General features: G+C 33.2%; 2 protein-coding genes across 3 annotated transcripts; one reads left to right on the top strand and one right to left on the bottom strand.

The window, feature by feature from the left end:
* Nucleotides 1-16,161: 16,161 nt before the first annotated feature.
* On the top strand, nt 16,162-19,281 carry LOC100527245 (cytochrome c oxidase subunit 6a). The gene is made up of 4 exons (NM_001250011.3): nt 16,162-16,328; nt 17,102-17,208; nt 17,368-17,410; nt 18,973-19,281. The coding sequence occupies exons 1-4, from the start codon at nt 16,214-16,216 to the stop codon at nt 19,014-19,016; spliced, it is 309 nt and encodes a 102-aa protein (NP_001236940.1). The 5' UTR covers nt 16,162-16,213; the 3' UTR covers nt 19,017-19,281.
* Nucleotides 19,282-21,206: 1,925 nt separating this feature from the next.
* On the bottom strand, nt 21,207-24,426 carry LOC102661936 (uncharacterized protein DDB_G0290685). 2 transcript variants are annotated; one of them, XM_006579903.4, is made up of 2 exons: nt 23,962-24,426; nt 21,207-23,455 (listed from the first exon to the last, which is right to left on the bottom strand). In XM_006579903.4, the coding sequence occupies exon 2, from the start codon at nt 23,407-23,409 to the stop codon at nt 21,442-21,444; it is 1,968 nt and encodes a 655-aa protein (XP_006579966.1). In that variant the 5' UTR covers nt 23,410-23,455; nt 23,962-24,426; the 3' UTR covers nt 21,207-21,441. The 2 variants fall into 2 exon arrangements, with proteins under 2 accessions (XP_006579966.1, XP_006579967.1); XM_006579904.4 differs by having other exon boundaries at nt 24,033-24,232.
* Between the last annotated feature and the right edge of the window lie 85 nt (nt 24,427-24,511).

Raw genomic sequence — 24,511 nt, 5'->3', positions numbered from 1 at the left:
AAAGCTTTCTAAAGTTTTCTGGTTTTTCCAAACCTTGAAAACAAAACTTGTGCTATTCATATTTTTCATTCCCTTCTCCCTTTGCCAAAAAGAATTCGCCAAGGACTAATTGCCTGAATTCTTTTTGTGTCTTTCTTCTCCCTTTTCCAAAAGAACAAAGGACTAATCGCCTGAATTCTTTTGTGTCTCCTTTCTCTCTTGTCAAAGAATTCAAAACGACACAATCTGAGAATTCTTTTGATTCTTCCCTTTCCCATATACAAAAGATTTCAAAGGACTAACCGCCTGAGAATTCTTTTGTATCCCCATTCACAAAGTTTCAAAGGTTTTACCGCCTGAGAACTTTGTCTTAACACATTGGAGGGTACATCCTTTGTGGTACAAGTAGAGGGTACATCTACTTGGGTTGTTGACTGAGAACAAGAGAGGGTACATCTCTTGTGGATCAGTTCTAGTGGAGGGTACATCCACTAGGTTGTTCAAAGAGAACAAGGGAGGGTACATCCCTTGCGGATCTTTGCTTGTAAAGGAATTTTACAAGGTTGAAAAGAAATCTCAAGGACCGCAGGTCGCTTGGGGATTGGATGTAGCCACAGGTTGTTGCCGAACCAGTATAAAACTCTTGTGTGTTTGTCTCCTTCTTCCCTACTCTTTTAATTTCCGCTGTGCACTTTAATTCCTGCTTTTAGTTTTGGTTAAATTTCTTTTCTATTCTTTATTTTCTTAACAACATAGTAAAAGCCTAAGAAGGGTAATTTTATAATTAGAAAAGGTCTAGTAATAATTAATTTAACCCCCCCTTCTTAATTATTCTGAGGCCACTTGATCCAACATTTTGCTCATTGATACCGCCAGTAGGACAGGCATGTACCAGAGGGCAGAGGGAGCAGGGATTCAGCGCAGTGTAGCAGAGGTTCATGCATGATGCATGCTTTGTAGTTTTTGAAGGGTTTCAGGTATAGGGTTAGGGTTCAGAACATACATGCACTAATTCCGTCATTGGAAAAAGTGATTACCAACCAAAAGATTCTGCTGCTGGCACTGGCGGGATACACATGTCATCCATCCAGCCAATGACCCATGCAGCATGCATCCAGGTACTGATTCCGCCATTGGGAAAAGCGATTACCAACTAAAATATTCCGTTGCTCCACTGGCGGGATACAAATACCATCCATCCATGCCATCCATTCAGCCAGTGGCCTATGCAGCATGCATCCAGATACTGATTCCACCATTGGGAGAAGCAATTACCAACCAAAAGATTCTAGTTGCTGGCATTGGTGGGATACAAATACCATCCATCCATGTCATCCATCCAGCCAATGACCCATAAAGCATGCATCCTGGTTGCACTTATTCCGCCAGTGGGCCTGGAGTTTTTGCTCATTGATACCTCCAGTAGGATAGGCGTGTTCCATAGAGCAGAGGGAGCAGGGATTCAGCGCAGTGTAGTAAGGGTTCATGCATGCTGCATGCTTTGTAGTTTTTGTAGGGTTTCAGGTATAGGGTTAGGGTTGCAGAACATACATGCACTGATTCCGCCATTGGAAAAAGTGATTACTAACTAAAACATTCTACTACTGGCACTGGCGGGATACACATGTCATCCATCCATGCCATCCATCCAGCCAATGACCCATGCAGCATGCATCCAGGTACTGATTCCGCCATTGGGTAAAGGGATTACCAACCAAAAGATTTCGGATGCTGGCACTGGCGGGATACACATGCCATCCATCCCAGCCATCCATCTAGCCAATGAACCATGCAACATGCATCCAGGTTGCACTGATTCCGCCAGTGGGCCTGACATTTTTGCTCATTGATACCGCCAGTGGGACAGGCGTGTTTCAGAGGGCAGAGGTAGCAGGGATTCAACGCAGTGTAGCAGGGGTTCATGCATGCTGCATGCTTTGTAGTTTTTGTAGGGTTTCAGGTATAGGGTTATGGTTGCAGAACATACATGCACTGATTCCGCCATTGGAAAAAGTGATTACCAACCAAAAGATTCTTCTGCTGGCACTGGTGGGATACACATGCCATCCATCCAGCCAATGACCCATTCAACATGCATCCAGGTACTGATTCCGCCATTGGGAAAAGTGATTACCAACCAAAAGATTCTGCTGCTTGCACTGGCGGGATACACATGTCATCCATCCATGCCATCCATCTAGCCAATGACCCATGCAGCATGCGTCCAAGTTGTACTGATTCTGCTTGTGGGCCTGGCGTTTGTGCTCATTGATACCGCCAGTAGGACAAACGTGTTCCAGAAGGCAGAGGGAGCATGGATTCAGCGCAGTGTAGCAGGGGTTCCTGCATGCTGCATGCTTTGTAGTTTTTTTAGGGTTTCAGGTATAGGGTTAGGGTTGCAAAACATACATGCACTGATTTCGTCATTGGAAAAAGTGATTACCAACCAAAAGATTCTGCTGTTGGCACTGACGAGATACACATGCCATCCATCCAGCCAATGACCCATGCAGTATGCATCTAGGTACTGATTCCGCCATTGGGAAAAGTGATTACCAACCAAAAGATTCTGCTGCTGGTACTGGCGGGATACACATGTCATCCATCCATGCCATCCATCCAGCCAATGACCCATGCAGCATGCATCCAGGTTGCACTGATTCCGCCAGTGAGCCTGGTGTTTTTGCTCATTGATACCGCCAGTAGGACAGGCGTGTTCTATAGGGCAAAGGGAGCAGAGATTCAGCGCAGTGTAGCAGGGGTTCATGCATGCTGCATGCTTTGTATTTTTTTGTAGGGTTTCAGGTATCGGGTTAGGGTTGCAGAAGAAAAAATTGAAGATGGTTCATGGGGTCTCAGAATGCTTTATTTTTTTTATTGCAGAAGAAAAAATTGAAGGGATTCATAAGCTTTTTTTTTTTTTAGGGGAAGGCAATTTGGCTTTAAATAGGAGTGGTTGCACCTACATTATCTACCATACCATACGCATTCTCTTCTTCTCTTCTCTTAGAATTTTTTGAGTTTTTAAGTTAGAGTTTGTGGTGCTTGAAAAAAAAATTGTTGCTTGAGATTATTGAGAGCTTCAATCAGGTATGACTTAAATTTTCATATTATTATCATTGAATTTAAATTTTCATATTATTATTATTGAATTGTAAATTTTCATATTATTATTATTGAATTGTAGATAGTAATCGTTTTAGTTAGTAATTATTTTAGTTACTATTAGATAGATGTATTTAATTTTTTGAAGTATTTTATAGTGTAAAAATGATGTAATGTTATTTGTTATAGATAGTAGTAGGTAGATGTGTTTAAAAAAAGTAGATAATATTAGGGAGGTGTGTTTAATTTGTGTATGACTAGTGTTTTAATAAATTAATTTTATTTGTTATAAAAAAAGTGTAGATAGTATTAGATAAGTGCGTTTATAAAATACTATAAGTGTTTAATTTTTGATACATTGTAGTGTTAAAATAATATTTGTGTTTAAATTTTCGTAATGTTATTTGTTATAAAAGAAATTATACATAGTATTAGGTAGGTGCGTTAAAAAAATATTTGTGTTAAAATTTTCATAATTATTTGTAATGTAAAAATAAATTAATGTCATTTGTTTTAAAAAAATTATAGATAATATTAGGTTACATCCATTTAAAAAAGAGTATTTGTTTTTAATTTTTTGTAGTTATTTGTGATGTAAAATAAATTAATGTCATTTGTTATAAAAAAATTATGTGTATAATTTTTTGTAGTTATTTATAATATAAAATTAATTCAATCTTATTTGTCATAAAAAAAATATAGATAGTACTAAGTTATGTGCGTTTAAAAATAGTATGTATTTTTAATTTTTTGTACTTATTTCTAGTGTAAAAATAAATTAATGTCATTTGTTATAAAAAAAATTATCGATAGTATTAAATAGGTGCATTTAAAAAATATTATCTATGTTTAATATTTCGTAATTATTTTTTTTCATGATATAATTTTTTAGATTTTTTAATTGAGATGTTGAAATTGCAATCCTGAGTGTATTTTGACAAGCCTTAGGACCAAAATTTGGTATTAATATAATCTTTATTTAAATATATTTGAATATGAATAAGTAGGAAGACTTTTTTCTTTAGAGGACAATATTAATTTTTTAAACTAAACATATAATTTTTGTGGTGCAGTATTAATGGCTTCTTCTTCGTCATGTTCGTCAAATATTTCAATTAATTCTCGTCTCGTTGATGGTGACGTGTTGTGGATGCAAGATAAGCACATTTCACAGCATATTTGGAATGGGGAAGAAGATAGAAAACTGCATATTAGAAGAGTTGTCCCCGTATATCAAGGTCAAGAAGAAATACCAGAAGAGATTATTCCTTTACTTCGTCAATCTGGTTTTTACTGGATTATGAAGATGTGATATTTAAAAATAAATGCGGCATTAATCACTGGCTTGATAGACGGATGAAGGCCGGAAACACATACCTTTCACATGAGATGCGGAGAGTGTACTATTACTCTTGAAGATGTCTCTGTTTTATCAGGTCTCCGTGTTGATGGGTTACCGTTAATTGGTCCAACAAACCTTAGTTGGGCTGATTTATGTGAATAATTGTTAGGAGTCAGACCAGAAGAAGATGAAATTCAAGGCAGTATGATTGAATTAAGTTGGTTGACTCACCATTTTCCAGATTTAAATAACCATGGTGGTAATTTAGAACAGGTAGAAAGGTTTATTCGTGCATGGATCCTTCGATTCATTGGAGGTGTCTTATTTGTTGACAAAAATAGTAACAAAGTTTCGGTAAGATATCTCTAATTTTTACGGGACTTTAGAGAGTGCAACACATATTCTTGGGGATCTGCTATACTTGGTTATTTATATAGAGAGATGTGTAGCGCCACCAATTATACAACTAAATCAATTGGAGGTATGTGCATCTTATTACAAATGTGGACATGAGAACGATGTACAACTCTGACTCCAAGAAGGACTCCTCCCATAATAGAAAACAAATCACTTAGACATAGGTTAGTTGTTTAAAAAATTATATTTGATTTTAAAATAATTAATAATGTAAGTTATGTTAATTTATGATTTTTTTAGGTGGCTGCGACGGGGAAATCAACATATTGGTAATGATGATTTGATACTTTTTCGTCGCAAACTAGATATTATGAAACGACACGAGGTAAAAACATTTAAATTTATTGGTTAAATAATAATTTGGCATTTCATATTTCATTGAAATTAGTCAAAATTGGAACTATGTGCAGTTTGTCTGGGAGCCATACTAAGCAAATGTTATGTCAGCGTTGCCTCCAATTTGTTTAGTTGGAAGTGTTGCGTGGTGCACGATGGTGCCACTAATTTGTTTCCAAGTCATTGAGTGGCACCAACCCGATAGAGTTTTGAGACAATTTGGCATGCAACAACCAATTCCAAGTTCTCCTTCGCAACCATTTAATATTCATGGCATATCTTTAAGAGGAAAACATGAGGAAAATTGAGGGCAACTGTTAGGCCCAATGATCAATCAATGGAACAATCGGGCTGAATTTAGGGTCGACGCTTATCCACGACAAGAAGATCTACTGAGTTTTAACTGCGACTATATGGTGTGGTATAGGCGTAAAACAAATATGTTTGTTGACCCGAAAAATGCAAACATGGCAACACTGATATTTTTTATTTTTTCTGTCATATTTAACTTCAAATAATTTATAAAATTTTAGTTCATGAATTTGAACGGGTAATAATTGCAGGCTGAAGTTGTAGAGACGTTACAGTACATGGTGTCGCCACAAGGGAGAAATACATGGACGGTTGACGATCTAGTGCCATACGTGGAGAAAATAACAATTTTATCTGAAAAGTAAGAGAGAATAGTTGAACCTCTGTCACATGGTCCAACAACAGAACATGAATTTCCAGCCCAACAATTAAATATTCTCCAATCAAGTGTTGAAACTAAAGGCATAGCCAGACAAAGGGAGACTGTTGAAGTCAAACCATATGTGTACCCACAGATGGCAGAGCGTGACCATGGAATGTATTACACACCACCAGCATTTTCTCAATATCTGGCGCAGATGTATCAGTATCCATTCGAAGCTCATCAAAGTGATACATCTATACATCTGCAAGCGAACATTCATTAGGTAGTGTTGCAAAGACATATGGGAATTTTCCATGGCCTACTATGACCCCTTCATAGCAACACAATGTTCCAATTGAAACACCTAATGCCCCATTAGGTACTCAATGGAATGTACCCGGAGCAATACCTAATATCGATGAATTATTAGGTGTTGATTTGCGTCACCAATTTTCTCTTAAGGCTGACCAGTATGAAGAGGGGGTCATCGTGGCAGAAGAAATCCTGACAGACAAGCACGAAGATGGAATCATCAATGATCACCTCCTCATGACATCACCGCCATCAAGACGATTGATTTTCTTTTTTAGTATTTAAATTTTTTTTTGTTTTTATTTTAAATTTTAGACTTGTATTATCATTTATTTTATGAATGTTAACGAATTGATCAAGTTTATGGCGCACACAAAACTATGATAATAACTAATTTAAAAAACAAACTTATCATCGATAGGTTTCATTTCATTCAAGTAGACAAATAAAATACATAAATCAATTAATTTAAGAACTTCCACATTCAGATTGCAATGGACATCGGTGTCTGTTGTGTCATTCTCTTCCACATCTACTACATTTTTGTCGGTGCTCAGATGCTTCCAGCCAATCCATCTCATTCCTTATCCTTGTTGATTTTGGCCGACCTTTCGCACGAATTGTACTTGGATCGGGGATAAGTGTCCATGGCTCATCAAAAGAAGGAATAACCGCTTCATTCCCAATAGGCCACCATTGCGCGGAATAAGCTTTTAGGATGTGATCATTTGTGTAAACAACATCTACATATTGGAAGTAATTCATGCTCATGTAACCACAAGCAGCAATAATGTGTGAACATGGATAGTGAAAAGCAGAATACTTTCCGCATTGACAATAATAGTCATTCAAGTTAACTGTCCACTTTTGTCCGCCACGTTGCGTTCTAGGATTGAAGGTCTCCTCTACTTCAAACCTTGTCGAGTGGATATCATAGATGCGGACGATATGCGAACAAGTTTGTTCTGTTTTTTTTAAGTTCTTTAACAACCTTAGAAAAATATACTTGTCCTTCATTTAACTGTCTTTGGGCTTGGCGACCACGATCAACAAAGTACTTTCGACACCTACTATATGTGGATTTTACCAAAGCTGTTATGGGTTGCGATAATCCTTCAATACCTTATTAACACACTCTAAGAGGTTAGTCATCATGTGATCATATCTACATCCTTCTTTATCATAAGACATGCTCCATTTTTCCTTTGAAATGCGATCAATCCATGTACATATGGCTGGACTCAACTGACGAAACTTTTTCTAAATTATGGTCAAAGGTATGTTTGAAGGAGTGTAGGCTGCATCAAAGGGTTTTGTTAGCAACAACAATTTGAAGTATATGTCAAACATCAATTAACATCATATTATAAATTAAATCTTACCCAATTTCTTCAACATTTCTTTTTGTTTGGCATTGTTGAATTTTCGATTGAAATTGCTTGTTATGTGTCGGAAGCAGTAAACATGATAACCGTGGGGAGGTTGTCAACCAAGATGTTCATTAGCAACAACAGACTTTATACTCGCGTGACGATCAAATATGAGACAAATATCATTTTTATTTGTCACGTGTTCATGCAAGTGTGCCAAAAACCATGATCACTCTGTTAACGTTTCACCTTTGACTATGGCGAATGCTAGAGGAAGAACACCACCATTTCCATCTTGTGATGTAGCCATCAAGGCATCAACAGGGTCCCACGGTATTTCCCGTATAAATGTGTGTCATCAACTTGTATGATTGGCTTACAATAATTAAAAACCTCTTTACATTGACCGAAAGTCCAAAATACTCTATCAAACTGACGATGTTCACGACTCACCGTGTTGCCAACAATAAAATCGTCATGCAATATTTGAAAATAGGATCCAGGAGAGTGATTTTGCATGTGTTTTAGCCATGACGAAAGTTTCGCATATGACTCTTCCCAATTGCCATATTCAATTGCAATCGCTTTTTGTTTCGCCATCCATGCTTTTTTGTATGAAACCTTATAGGAAAATGCACGGTTTATCCTTTCTTGAATCAAAGAAACTTTTATTGATGGATCTTCTAATCATGCCTTTTAATAAAATAACAAAATTTAAATAACCAAAAAATGCAAAAGTAGGATAATATGAACATAAAACACGTACCTACTACACAAGTGACAATGAAATCAGAATCAAGCTTCTCATGATTTTGTGTCATAGTCATATTCAAACATGTGTGTAGTCCACCCCATTGTGTCACTTTCCATGAATCGGTTTTTTTAGATAAAATTGCCCTCATATAAAATGGGCATGGACACTTTGCGCTTTTATTTGGGCAACAAACGATATATTTGTGCGATTTGGTTTCAGGAACTTTAAAACATTGATGCACCTTCATAACATATTGTTTGAGTGCATTTTTTAAAGCATCTTTACTATCAAAATCCATACCAACATATAATTTTTGCCCAACATTAAAAGTAGATGGCCTCTCCAAACCGCAAATGTCCTCCTCATCGGGATGACTCCAATTGATATTGTTATAATGGAAAACATCATTCCAAAATGGATTTTGAATTTCATCTACACCAAATATGTAACAAAATAAAATTCATGTCAATTTCAGCAAAATTTTTATTTATCATTAAATACAAATGTTATAAAATGATTAATGTATTCAACTTTTTTTAAAATTGAAATAAATATACCTTGTCTTGGTTGAACAATGATAACTGGTTGAACCATGTCTGCGACTTCATCGTTTGTATCAGATATACCATCAACACTATCATCTTAATCTAAAGAGTCTTCAACGTATGAATTTGACACAAGATAATCATCATCATCATCTTCATCTTCATCTTCATCCTCATGTAAATTGCTTACATTTCTTGGCGGTTCCGTCTCATTATTAGATAAATTATGTCCACATGATCTAACAGAATTTGCAGAATGAAACGCAGAACCACTAGCAACATCTTTTTCTATGTATAATTCTAAAACTGACATTTGTTCTTTTTGCCGAAAACTTTCGATCATAGTTTCAACATCTTCGTCATCACAAATTTGTAATGTAATATATTTTCCTGAAACTAAAAATCTGCAGCTTATACAAGAAATAATTTCATTATTTGTTAACCTTACCTTTTCTCCTATTTTTTTTCAACGCATTATAACTCATTCCACGATTAATTTGAATTGCTTTTTTACTTCCTTCAAATATTATACCAGTATTCTCTTCATATACCCTTCCATTGAAATACAAGACTGCTATAACAAAATTCATCTTATACCAAAATATACCTACAGATTTTTTTTATAAATAATTAATCAAATAATTAATCATACTAACAAAAATTCAACTCCGAATCAATTTTATTAACTCCAAAATTAAATACTCTAAATCTAAAAAATAACACACTACGGATTATAAGTTAATTCTAAAAATATATATATAAATCTAATAAATACTACAGATCAAATAATCTTCAATTAAAATGGGTATTAAAATGGTAGACATACCAAAAAATAACAAATCTTCAATTAAAAACATTTATCTATATCTAATAAATACTACAAAATAAAACAAATGACATTGAATTATTTTTATATTAGAAATAACTAAAAAAATTATACACATATATTTTTTAAATGCACCTACCTAATACTATCTATAATTTATTTTTTAAAACAAATGACATTAATTTATTTTTACAAAGTACAAAGAATTAAAAACAAATAGTATTATTTACATGAACGTAACCTAATATTATCTAAAATTATTTTTATAACAAATGGCATTAATTTTTTTTACACTACAAATAAGTAAAAAAAAAAACAAATTGTATTTTTTAAACGGACGTAACCTAATATTATCTATAATTTTTTTATAACAAATTACATTAATTTATTTTTACACTAAAAATAATTACCAAAGTTTAAACACAAATATTTTTTTAACACACCTACCTAATACTATCTATCATTTATTTTATAACAAATAACATTACCAAAATTTAAACTACAACTATTTTTTTAACACTAGATATATGTATAAAAATTTAAACACATTATTTTATAAACGCACTTATCTAATACTATCTATAATTTTTTAATAACAAATAAAATTAATTTATTTTTACACTAGTCATAACTACGACAAATTAAACACACCTATCTAATATTATCTATTTTTTTTTAAACATATCTACCTACTCCCGACTATAACAAATAACATCTATCTAATACTATCTAATATAACATTAGATTATTTTTACACTATAAAATACTTCAAAAAATTAAATACATCTATCTAATACTATCTAATATTTTCTTGAATTCACTTATATTTTATTTTAAATATAATTACTAACTAAAATAATTACAAATAATTAAATATCAATTCTAATTATATTACTTGATTGAAAATTTAAGTAATATAATTACTAACTCAATTCATTACTAACTAAAATTATTACTAACTAAAACAATTACTAACTAAAATTTAATAATAATAATATAAAAATTTACGGCATACCTAATTGAAGCTTTGAATAACACCACCACCAGTCAAATTTTGTTTCAAACACCACAAACTTTAACTCCAAAAACTCAAAACACAATCAGAAGAGAAGAGAAGAATGCGGTATTGTAGGTGCAAAGACTCGTAGTATTTAAAGGCAAAGGAAAAACTTTCCTTACAACGTAAAAAAATAAATTAAAGTTTGTTATTTCTGAAACCCTATTTAATTTTTTCTTCATTATTTCTGAAAAGCCTATGAACCCTAGCAAAAAGACACAGCCATACATGAACTGAAACCTACCCTCATGCACACTGGAGTAGCCTGCACCAATACCGCCAGTTTCAATGGCGGAACCAGCTTTTTTTTTTTTCTTTTCCTTCACGAATCTCGCCAGACCAACTGGCGGATCCATGTGGATCAGCATCAGCAATTCCGCCACTTTGACTGGCGGAAACTGCATGATGATGGATGCGTTGATGGATGCATGGGTAAAAAAGCATGTGGGCATGTGGGCATGGGGTATCTCGCCAATGGGAGTAGCGGAACCCTATGCATGAAGAAGCCGCTTTTGGTGTTGGCGGAATACCTGAACCCGCTATTGGTACTGTCGGGATCCCTTTAAAAAAAGACCCCCTCCGGAAAAAGTTTACAAAGAGATCCTCTGAGAAAAAAAGTTTCTAAAACCACCCATCTGACGTCATTTTGCTAGTAAAAGCAAGTCTATTTCATCCACAACTAATAGCAACCTCAGCCAGAGGGAGGATCTTAAAGAACAGCTAAAAAATCCCCACAATGATTCTCCTCGCGAAAAAGTGTGATTGACAAAAGAAAAAAAAACAATTTCCTTTCCATATAATTTACTCTCTAATAAAAACAATAATAACAACACCCCCATTTGAAAGGTCATGGTACAACGACCCATATTTGGTCTATGCCAAGTTATCTACCGCGAAATACATATTTCCGTAAGTTCTAACGGTAATACACAGCATAGAACTCACTTTAAATCAGCAATAGGTGTGATGGAGGAATTCTCAAAGATCTTTCTATTTTGGGCACACCAAACCAAATATTCCACATAATAATGGGGACAATTATCCCATGTGTGGCAAGAACATGTCTCAACCAGCTACTAACAAAGACAAGTCCATAGAAAAGATGGAATCAAAACACCACACTGATAAACACAACATTTTCACGAGATGGTCATATTAAAACTCCACATGAGAGAATTCATTCCTAATTTCAACCCACAATTTAATCTGATTTACCCAAATTCAAACCCTTGCGAGCCACAAGTGGACTAAGTCCTCACATTAAGACCTATTTTAAAATGACCTTTTTCCCCCTCTAACTCAACTCTATATTGCAAGAAACTCATGAGTTACAACTATTATGGAGCATGGAAATCAATTAACACAAATTTGTTTCGGTTTGATATTAAAAAAAAAAGTTGTTTTTATCTTAAGACTTCTGTGGGGTGATCGAGAGTTTTTTATTTTTAAATGTAATTTTTAAAACAAACGTGTTTGCCAAAAATAGAATTGAAATCAATTTTAAAAACAAAAATAATTATCAATTCGGTCAAGGTTATTGGGTTAATGGTTGAAACAATGGGTCATTAATTGAACTACATGACCTGATCTTTTATAGTTTTAATCTAAATCATTCTTGATCGTAGGATTATGGTGAATATATCAATAATCCAGATAGATCAATATATATGTAATGATTTTTATTGGAAAAAGATTAATAGATCTCATTTGTTAAATTTTATATATAGATGATGTACATGTAGATGTTATCATTGAACTAACTTAATTGAGAATTTCCAATGGTTAATAATAGGAAGTTTCTCAAGAAAAAATATAATAGTTTCTTTTGAAATGAGATTATTATAATAATTGACAAGTTATTTATTATATTTTAATTTCGTACACTTAATGTCTTAGGACAATTGTTGAATGAATATTGAATATGATTAAATATTTGTATAATTAATGATTAATCAAGAAGGAATCCATCAATTCTTGTTAATGAGTTTGAACTCTATAATGATATATAATTAAGACCTTGGTCAGAGCAATTGAGTTAAAGGAAAAAAAAATAGTTTCTTAAGTCATTTATTGATTAAACATAACCTGTTAATTTATTAGAATTTGACAATAATATTATATTCTAGAGTTAACCTTGAGCTGTAAATAATGAAAAAAATATTACATTAGTCTTCTATTGGTTCTTGAGGGTAAATGATAATAATTATGCTATTTGGGCGATAAGGAGTATTGTTAGACGTCTATCTTGATTGAAAAATTAATTATGATTAACTTACTAACGATTTAGCATTGAACCTATATGGTCATACACAAACGAGTGTTATAATATTTGCATAAGAAAACATTTTATTTGATAATTAAATTAAAGAATTTAATTTAGTCAAATAAATATTTTAATGAAATATTATTATATTCTTTGCTAGCACCAATAATATAATTAATATAAATAGAGTATCATTTTTATAAATATGAAAGTTGTCCACAAAATAAGAATAAAATTTTATTGTTTCATATCAAGATCAAATCATGTGATTAGTTATCGTAATTAATCATATTATTATTTGAGAATTATCTTGGCCTTAAATCAAGAAACTTCTTAAGATATAAGATAAAGATATATGACATACTTTTTATTTTCAAATAAAAAATAAAGATATATGAAATTATTTTAAATCAACTTTCTCTTTTTTGAAAAAAGCTCAAATCCATATTTATTTAGCATTATAAATAGAAGTGTATGTCTAACAACAAAGTGTACGAGACCAAACTAGAAAAGTTTAAGCCTAATTTCTAGACCTTAAAAGCAGAAAGAAGATTTACTTTTTTGAGTTTTACTCATCAAAGAGTTGACAACAGAAATTAATTTTGGCGTGAATACACACAGAGTATTCACACTATTAAAAAAAATTGTTGCTTAATAACACACATCCGGATACACAAATCTAATTTTATCTATTTTTAATTGTTGTAGTATACTTTGAATGCAAAATAGATATTAATATTCTGCTACAAGTGTTAGGAATATCTTTTTTAAACTATCACATTCTATGTGCACAAATAAGGCAAGATCTTGGTCATTTGGTAGAGTTGAGGCATCAGTAGCCAGTCGACAGTAGGACCTTGGTAAGCATGATGTAGTCCTTGGTTAGCGTGAGAAGCAACCAGCTAGGCTGAAAGTGTATTCAAAATGTCTCATTGTGTTGGACAATGTGTATAGATCGATTTAAAGGTCAAATTGGACGAGTCAAATGGTCGGGTTTCACCAATTTTTACTAGTTTCGGTTCGAGTCAATGATGTAAGCATAGGTTGACAACATCACTGATCTGAAAGCATGATTGGACTGGCCATGGCTACGATTCATGGACCAGTAAGGTCGATCCAAGTTTTAGAATGCTGACTGAAATGATTTTTAAATTATTTTCAAAATACTTTTCCACTCATTTTCAAAACTAAGAAAAAATATTTTGTGAATTTGATTTTTAGTTTAAAAAAAAACACATTTGTCAAATTTGACAATGACACTTTTTGCTGCTACCATCGCTACTACCACCACCACGATCACCATTGCCAATACCAATATCACCTCCGTTATTGTCACTATCACTATCATTGTCACCGTCACAACTGGTTGCCACCACCATGATTACCATCATCGCCACCAACATCATCATCATCACAGGCATTGCTACCACCACCGTCGCCACCACAACCACCGCCAAAGTTATCGCAACCACAACCACAATCACCACATTGCTACCACTTGGTGCCACAACCATCATCACCATCAACATTGCTACCACCATTGTTAGCATCACTATCACCACCACCATCAACAACAACAATACCACCTCCATCACTATTATTGTCATCGCCACCACCATCCCACCATCGCCACCGACATTGCTACCACCACCACCACTAATACCACCAATGTCGTTGCTACCACCATCACGTCATCATTACCATCATCATTGACATCGTCATCACCACCAATGCCACCTTTACCACTACCACCAATGCCACCTTCACTACCACTACTATTGTTATTGCTACCGCAACCATCACTGGTATTTCTACCATTGTTGTTGCTGTTGATATCACATATGAAACTTTCAAAATGGGTTCATTTGAAACTAATAATATTTTAAAAACTAGTTAACTTTTTTTTGAAACTAAAACTAAAAACTAAAAACTTCTTGTTATTTTTTAAAATTTTGAAACTCAACTAAAAATTACCCCAAACAGGATTTTGAGTTTAAATATTGCATATGCAGTTATGTTACTTGGAGAGAATTTGATGCGGACAGTAATTCTATAAAACTCAAACATAATTATTTTTCACGAAAAATTCCTATAGTTTAGACCAAAACTCATGAGTTACAACTAACTTGGATAACTCTACCCTTTTTATTCCTAAACCATACTTAAACTGTGTTTGAATATGTTTCTAACACCAAAGATATCACATATCTTCATTCAAAGTTATTTAATTTTTGTAAATTTTATATCTTTTGAAATTTGTTCATCTCCCTGCTTAGTGATTAAGAAATTTTACAAAATATTATTAATATGAATCAGATAAGTATTACATCATAATTAAGAGATTTTAAACTTAAACATTCTCACAAGAATTTCATTATATAACTTATTTAACTCTCTCCATATCAAAAAATTGGTGTGAATAGATAAATTTACTTCAATATGCTTGAGTTAACAAAATAATGTTTTTGGTCATTCACTAAAAAGTATCCTTAATTGATAAAAAAAAAATAGAGAAATTTAATGATAATCAAAATAAAAAGAAAATCAAGGACTAAATCAACCTATGTTTATAAAAATCAACAACACATTAAAAAAGCTTAAATCTAATTTTAGTATCTTATTTTGCTCAATCTATAATTTTGGTCCATCTATTTTTAAACAAAGACATTTGATAGTTCTGTTTAACATAAAAAACAGTGATTTTAATTTTTTATTTTAAAATAGAAACATTTAGTCTTTCTATTTTATGAAATTTTTCATCTAAGTCAAATTCTCAATTTTGCCTAAGTTTTATTTCTTTTGTTTTGATATACTTGAATCTTAAACTTAACATATTCATTTAAGGTATCATAAAAAAATAATCTAATTAACTATGACACGTAAATAAAATTGAAGAATATATCAACATTATAGTTTTTTTTTTATAAATATATAAATTAAAATTGTGAATTTTTAAAAATAAAATGATTAAATATATATATTTTGAAATATAAAGTCTAAAATCATGAATTTTTAAAAATAAATGGAGTAAATATGCTTGTTTTGAAAGAAAAAACCAAAATTACAAATTAAAAATCAAGAACCAAAATTGGATTTTAACCAAGAGAAAATGATGGAATTCTTGGCACGTGAGTTGGTGCGAATACATAAGCAGTTTTCACATATAGGTAGTTCCTATTGTTTCTTACCCCTTCAAAGCAAATACAGAAAAAAAGAGTCAAGCGGCGAGCAATGGCGACATCGCTGGTGCGATCGGGTTTTCTTCGAAGCGCCCTAAGAGGAAGCGCTCGTGGCTCCCAGGTTCCGAAGCGAAACTTTGCTTCCTCTGGTCATCACGATGATGCATGTTAGGGCCCTATTTTCTCTCTCTCATCTAACCCTATTCCTTTAAGGTTTTAATAATTAGATCTCCTGCATTAGGTTAGGTTTGTTTCCCGAATCTGTATGGTTTTCGCGCGGAAGCGTGTCGCACATTAGGCCAATTTTCGTTCGGAAAGGGTTTGTGGATTTGTGAGATTGGTCTAGTTTCCTTTGATTTAGGATTAAAAAAGTTTGCCCTCAGTTTTTGTTTTTTTTTTTCTTTTTACTTTTATCTTGAACTGTTGTGCGTTCGTTTTTTTTTTTTTTTTTTTTTTTTATAGTTGAAATGGATTTGTAATTTTGTAATTCTTCTCAACTGAATTAGATTTGCGCATTGATTTGACTTCTAATTTTGTTTGACTGTTTCAAGTGCTTTTATTAGAAATGATAGATAAATAATTTTTTTCTCTCGATTATGATTACTAATTCTAGTTTTAAATCCGATAATGACGTTGTGTTTGAATTGCTGGATTTAACCTCAACGGATATGTATTTGCATTGCTATGTATCGACACTTTATTCAGATTAAACGAGCTAAGTAATATTATGATTTTGCGTCTAACGTCATCACCATATTAGATTAAGATGTTAGTTCTGATACATTCTCTTTCAAATGTTGACTTTTCTGTTAAGAATTTCATGTAGCTTCTTTTTCAGGTTGAGATTGATAGATCTTTTCTAGCTCCACCTATCTTGTACTTTGCACGAATTCTATTTGAATGCTTTGTTTTAATTTCTTGATTATTTCTCTTCTCCCAGATGAGACGGCCAAATGGGAGAAGATTACATATCTAGGCATTGTTAGTTGCACTGGTTTAGCCGTTTATAATCTATCAAAGGGCCACCCACACTTCAAAGAACCTCCTGTGAGTTTTTGTTTCTACACATCTGCAGCTATTTACTGTTGTTACTACTTACTATGGATTCCTTTTCTATCTTTTCACCATCTCCAATGCATGTTCTAGTATACTCGGTTTGTATTAGTATAAGAAAAGCTTAATTTTTTTTTAAACTTTTCTGTGCAGGCTTACCCATATTTGCATATCCGCAATAAGGAATTCCCCTGGGGTATGTGTCTTTAATTTCATGTTTTGATATCATAATATATAGTGTTCCCCAGATGTAATTCCCCAAAAATCATTCAACTAGTTATTTGAATTGATTGGATTTTTTTTCCAGTTCCTTTAGTGGTGGAAAATCTTTTTAGTTTATAATATTGCAGCTGTATGTATGGGTATTTTTTAGTTTTGACATTTAATGAGTGAAGGGCAGCTGTCTGTTGTTGATTAGTATACTGGACTTGATTTCTAATGGATGGGTAGGGTGTGGCCAGGCTGTTTTTAGTTGATTATTCACATGTGATTATGTCTGGGCTCTTTCTGTTTTTAGTTAATGGTATATCGCAGGCTCCAATTTTCAAAATTACAAGTAGGACATTGTAGTAGTGCCATTTTTTAGCTGTAGCCCCAGTGTAAAAGAATTTTTTATCGTTGAGATTTTACATGTTTGTTTGAACAGCATTTGCCAAGCCCATCCTGCTTCCAATCTAAGGATTTGTGAGAACTTAGCATTCATTTTTTATAAGCATGGCATGTTCTTGTAAGTCATTTCTGTTTTCTGGATCTTTTTGGATAGAGAAGTGATACTTGTATAGACAAAAATCCCCTAGTCTCAAAGCAGAGTGTCTAAGAAGTGACTCATTTGTTGCTTTGGAGCATCTCCAATAGTGATTTTATTTAGAGCTGCATAAGTGTTTAATTTGTAATTTTGAGTCCTACCTTGACACAACTATTTTTTGTTGTTGCAATCAAGCAATTCTCCTCTCCAGTGATGTGACGATGCTAAGAAGTTCACAAAATAGATTTCACTAGTTATCCCACATCTAGCACACTATTTTTGTGTTTTCACCATTTTCACTCTTCCACGCTGTTTTTTTAATCTTTTTACCTTTTTCATTGATAAGCACCTGAATCTTATAAAAGGAACAGTTTGCATATAATTGGTTGCCACATCAGCTCCTTCAACTTCACAATTTGTGATGCAACTGTTGCTTTTTTCTGAAAAATTATTTTAAGGGAATTAAAGTTGCTCTCAACCAACATGATATCTCAGTCACTCACTATTTTTGTGTTGTCTGCTATGTATCATCTCTCATTTGATTATCACTATTGTTTCAAGGTTGTTGTTTATGCTTTCGACCCTGTTTGGATAAGCTTTTCCATAAACACTTGTAGGAGAAGAAAAAAAAGAAAGGAAATTGAAATAAGCTTATCTGATAAGGTAAAATTAGCTTATGCAGAAGTTAACTTTTTGGAGAAGATAAATTATTTGGTGTTTCCAAAAAGCTGATTTTAACTTGTGCATAAACTAATTTTAGCTTATGGAAAAAGTATATTTTCTTTTTCATTTTTTTCCTCTTTAAGTGCTTATGACTTATCCAATCAAAGGGCCTTATTGACAAGATTACATGTTATTGTTAGCTTGTACACCGGTAATTGATTTTTTCCGTGTTGTTTGCATTGCCTGGGCTGCTGCTATTAATCTAATGCTACTGTGTCTGCCTTTGTCTTCAAATTATATTGTTGGATGGAGATTTCAGGTTGTTTGACATGGTTCTTTATGATAAACAGGTCCCGATGGACTATTTGAAACGAAGCACCATGAAGAGCATTAGTGGTTTAATGAAGGTATTTGTGGCACTGGTGGGCATTCGTTTTGTCAATGTTCAACGAATAGTGATAATGATGATTATTGTGATTTTTGAAATGTGATCTAGAACTTGCACTTGGCAACGTTAGTTTGTCATGTTTTTATCTCATGTTCGTTTGTATGGTTGAAACAAAATAAATTTGTCAAACAATATGATGCTTCTTTTTATGCCGATTCTTGTTCAGTAAGATTTTTAAAGAAAATGATCTTAAGACCCCAGACTTTTATCATGTCTCATCTCGTTAGTTTTCGTTGTTTCGATTGTGCGTGTTTTTGGGAATAAGTATTTAGGATGACCCGTCCTCAAGACGATCTTAGCTATTGTTTCGATTTTAAAGTTAAGGAATTCATTTTAGTAAATGAAGGAAGATTCAAATTATTAAAAATTTAATTGCGGTAAATGTTACCAGTCATTTTAACATCTGGACATGGAAGTAATTTTTTATGCTACTATAATTTTCCGTCATTATTAAATTTGTATTTTTGAAGTGAGCAAGTGATGTATTTATTTTATCTGAAGTCTTACAGTTTTAATTTAATTTAGTGAGCAATGTAGGAATGTATTATATAGTTTTTTAAAAAGTTCTATTGTACATTTTTTTTAATCTGCTTTCCACCAAATTTGATGTCTAATAGCAACTGTCACTAAATATTTTAGATGTCTCTTCTCTTCATAAAGTCTGAGAACTCTTGACCAAAGAATTTTATTTATCTTTTTACTTCAGTAAATGGTGTGTTAAAGATAAAAATTTTATTGACTGGAATTTGGCATGGACACATAAGAAACCCAAAGATGAACAATTTCAATATTTCCAATGGTGAGATGATGGGCTTTGTATAAAAGGATAGCAGGACAATACAACCTGTGTAGTGTGTATGTTTCATAAAATACCATTTCAAATGAGTTAGCAGTTTATACAGAGATACTACTTGAACGTAGAAATTGCTGTAAGCTATATATGAAGATGGAAATAATCTCACTGTAAAATGGAAAACTGATCATTCCACTAACTCATCAAAAGAATAGAGATTAAGTTAATAGAGATTAAATTAACATCCTAACTGATAACTGTTGTGACATGTGTCATTGGTGTTATCTTTTCAGTATCTTGCAAATAACAGGCAATACTAACATTACTATACCAATCATTTAAAAATTAAAAAATTACTATACTGATAAAATTTGACATTTTAGCATGCAGCCGTTATGGTAGCTCCATCATCCTTCTATTCTGTTAGTTGTAGAGGTGCAGTTAGAGAAAGACGAACTGCCTAGCTTGTCCGTTGTTGTCTGCAATTGAACTCTTTCTGATTTTTGACTCAAATATCAATATATAATCACATTTGTGTTAGTGTCAATTGTCAAAAATATCAACAGACTCAACCAAGTCATGAAAGCAAGAAAAGACAAAAATGAAAACAAAGATAAAAGAAGTCCAAATTTCAAAAAGATGTAAGAAATGGATGAGTGTTAAGTCCATGACAAGTGACTCGATGTTCCTTCATGATATGAAAGCCAACGTAAGGTGAAAACTCGTTCTCTTTACACCAGCTATTGTTATAAGCAGTAATGTCTCGTGGGGAAGAATTTTCCGATTTCCTTTCCATATTTTGGGAGATGTAAAAAGCATAATAAACTCATTAATTGATCGTTTGAAAAAACAGAACAATATTGGAGTGTTCAGAACTCAAATGAGAAAATAAAACTATGTACTCACACTTTAAAATATAATTTTATATTATTATTTAATCACAAATTACTATTATATAACTTTTAAATTAATATTGTGAAAGTTAACAAACTTATCCTACATAATGATTTATGATTAAATAAAGATATAAATCAATACATAACTCTTTTTCTCCATTTATAAATAAATGCTTAACACACTCCACAATGATTTATCATTTTATTTTGTACGACTTTTGATCACTTTACAGTTCAAAACTATTACATTAAACACTACATCATTTATATGATATATTCCAAACCATTTTTTACTGTCTCTAAATCCTATAATTTGACACGATTAATGATTCATGACTCAAATTACCAAGCGACTCGTGATTTAAATTTTGATTCACTAACCTTTGAAAAGTCTATAATAAGAAAAAGGTCAATACTAATAACAGAAGGAAATTTGCTTTGATGATATTTTAAACGTGATAATTATTGCTTCCATAAAAGGGTTCAGGTTACATATGAATAATAGCAAATGATTTATACAAATAGAACTCTAAGTCTTTCTAAATTCTTAATCTGACCCTGTTTAAACAAAAAAACTTGATAGCATAATAGCCAACTAAAGAAACAATACATGGCTCAACAAAAATAGAAAAAAGTAGTAGGATCAAAAAAAGCTTGATACAATTATTCTAAATCTGAATCATCACTCTTCAGCAGTAACCTCAATGTTATTGTTTTCTGCATTGGATTGTGGTAGAGTTCCCAAATCCACGCGAGATTCTTTATCCTCCCGAGTGATTGAATGATCAGAACTTCCTTGATCATTGGAGTTAGAATTGCTATCTCCATCAAAGTGTGCAGATTCTTCTTCTTTTTGTGACTCCGCAGTTTCATTCTGAGCACCACCTTCATTTTCACTCGTCTTACTCTCAACAGTGACCTCATTGTCACCCTGTCCCGCATCAGCATTGTTTTGTGCTTCCTGACTATCATTCTCATTGTCATTTGCATTTTCATTGCTGTTAGAGCCATTCTGGTTAGCATCGTTGCTGTTATCTGAGTTTGAGGATCCCTCTTTGTTTTGTTCAGATGAAGTATCGGATTGGCTAGCATCTTTTTTGTCATTAGCACTTCCATCACTGTTTGTGTTGCTTTGATCAGAGTTTACATTGTCATTCTGCGCAGAGCCAGTGTTAGTTTCCATATTCGCAGATTCATCTTTCTTTTGTTCTGAAGAAGTATCAGAGGAAGTGAGTTGAACATCTTGGCTAGCATCTTTGTTGTCATTATTGGATGATGCAGCATTTCCTTCTTGGACAGAATTGTTGTTGATGTTTTCATCCTGAGCCGAATTACTCGAGGTGTCCTTGTATTCACCGTTCGTTGCAGAATCCTTCCAGGCATCTGAGTTAGAAGAAGAATCTTCAGTTTTTTGGGTCGTACTCTGTGCACTGGAGTCTTCTACCTTGGGGTTATTTTCATTTTCAGATGCTTCAGTTCTATGAGTTTCTACACCATCCTTTGTGGAGTCATTCTGCTCTTGCTGCTGTGATTCTGACTCCAACATAACACTTTTCTGTGAATCATTCTCTGACTGTGTCTGATTTTCAGCATCATTTTCATTTCCTTGGCTGTTTGTTGTGGCAGTAGAATCAGCCACTTCTGTAGTTTCAGTACCATTTTTCTGAGACTCCAACTCAAACTCATTCTTTTCCTTTTTGTCAGATTCTTCTTCTGTCTTGGAACTTTCATCTGAGGCGTCCTGTGATTTATTGTCTACAGCACTAGAGGCATTATCTCCTGCATAATTTTCCTCTCTATGCTCTTCCTCATTTTTCCCCCCATCCTGAACTTGATTCTCAGATGAAGTCCCTTCCTGAATCTTGTCATGTTCTTCTCTCTCAGCTTCTCTTTGATTGCTCTCATCTGTTATTTCTTTACTATCTTTCTCATGATTTTCCTCCCCATTGTCCATCCCTTCAGTTTCATTCTGCTTCACCTCTTCATTCTCTTGCTGATTCTTCTCTTCTTTAGTTTCTTCAGTTTCTTTGTTCTCCACTTCATTCTCCTTCACTGTATTGTCACTCTCCTTGTTATCCATATTGTCATTCTCCTGCTCAATCTTTTCTTCTTTATTCTCTCCAGTTTCCTTGTCCTCCCCTTCACTTTTGTTCTCCTCATTCTCCTTGTTGTCTATATTGTCATTCTCTTCACCAAATTTCTCATTATGCTGTTCGCCTTCCACTTGTGTCGTTACATTTTCAGAATTTTCTTCAGTTTCTTGGTCTACCGAATCCTGTCTATGCTCAGAATTCTCTTCATTGTCATTCTGCTCATGCTTTAGGACCTCATCTTGCACACCATTAACATCATCTAGTTTGTGTTGCTCTTCTTGCTTATTTTCTTGTTGTTCTTCCTCCTCGTCCTCTTCCTTGTGCCTTGCATCTACCACAGAAGTTTCCTCCGCGCGAGGATGGAGGTCCTTCCTCCCAAACTTGACAACCTCACTGGTAGTTTTTGTGCTTTCTACATAGGACGATTTCTTCTCATTAGAGTGTTTGAGTTGGTAAATCAGCCAGATACAAACTCCAAGCAGAACACATAACTGTAGAGCATGCTTCACCTTGAAGCCTTTGGATCTTTGGCTCCTCCGGGGAGATAACCTGAACATTCTGGAAATTCCTCACTCTCCAAATTTTACTTCTTTCCAATATAACCTGATCATATGAAGATTAAACTCTATAAGGGACTCTCAAATTCACAAATAGAAACTCAACAGCACAACTGATAAGAAAGAACTAGGCAAAGGAAGAAAAAAAGATACAAATTTAAAGTTTGACCTATGTATTATAAACAAAGTAATATTTTTATCAGTTCTACTAGTGATATTAAATTACACAATGCTTATAAAATACAAGGCCACATCTGCAACCTACTCTTCAACAAATCATATAAACACCACACACATCCTAATTTCAAATTATTAGCAGAGGAAGATAAAAATAGCAACATAACATACTGATATCCGGGAACCAAATCTAGATCAACAAAAGAACGTGTGACCAGAAACAAAAATAAAACAAATGATAATGTATTACACGCACTCAAAACGCATTCACACATGTACCCAGATCAAGAATGGTTTCTCTAAACAACATCACAACTAAGTTGGCATATATTACAAATGGTAAAAGCACACACATGACATTACATGCATACATACCCGAAGGAAACTGAGATACTTAGTATTCAACAAAGATTCGTCCTTTTTTTCTGGGATGAGACAGTGCTTACAAAAGGTAGTTGCATAGCATGCTCTTCCTTAGCTCTGGGAATGAATAAGAGATCACAAAAAAAAACCTGTTTTTTGGAGTTTTTTTCTCACTGGATCTGATCCCTTCCCCGCAACAGGAATGGAAAGCAGATTTAACAATAATTTGACACTGAAAAACTGGCAAATGGCAATATCAGGCATCTCTCACTTATTTATAGTAACTCAACAACGGATCTGAAACACAAAATTTATATTATTATATCTATAATCTATAACTATTATAAAAAAAATAATCATCTTATCATTTTTTAGCATTTTTATCCTCAATTATTATAATATTTTTATTTTAACCTGTAATAAAAAATTACATCTTTCAAAAGTTACACCTAACTCTCTCTCTATATATAGATAATTTCCAAATACACGGAGTATTTGTTTGCACTGGTAGTTATATAATATATTATGTAAGATACTATATAAGATAGGTTAATTTTGTTTA

This window comes from Glycine max, chromosome 5 (genome assembly GCF_000004515.6).
Source record: "Glycine max cultivar Williams 82 chromosome 5, Glycine_max_v4.0, whole genome shotgun sequence".
NCBI lineage: Eukaryota > Viridiplantae > Streptophyta > Magnoliopsida > Fabales > Fabaceae > Glycine > Glycine max.
This window is presented reverse-complemented; position numbering and strand designations above follow the sequence as displayed.

Bases quoted from the DNA above. Each gene is read 5' to 3' on its own strand.
- LOC100527245 (NM_001250011.3), top strand. From the start codon at position 16,214: ATGGCGACATCGCTGGTGCGATCGGGTTTTCTTCGAAGCGCCCTAAGA. The intron at 16,329-17,101 runs GTTAGGGCCCTA...CTCTTCTCCCAG, and splicing joins TGGTCATCACGATGATGCAT to ATGAGACGGCCAAATGGGAG. The intron at 17,411-18,972 runs GTATGTGTCTTT...TATGATAAACAG, and splicing joins CAATAAGGAATTCCCCTGGG to GTCCCGATGGACTATTTGAA.
- LOC102661936 (XM_006579903.4), bottom strand. From the start codon at position 23,409: ATGTTCAGGTTATCTCCCCGGAGGAGCCAAAGATCCAAAGGCTTCAAG.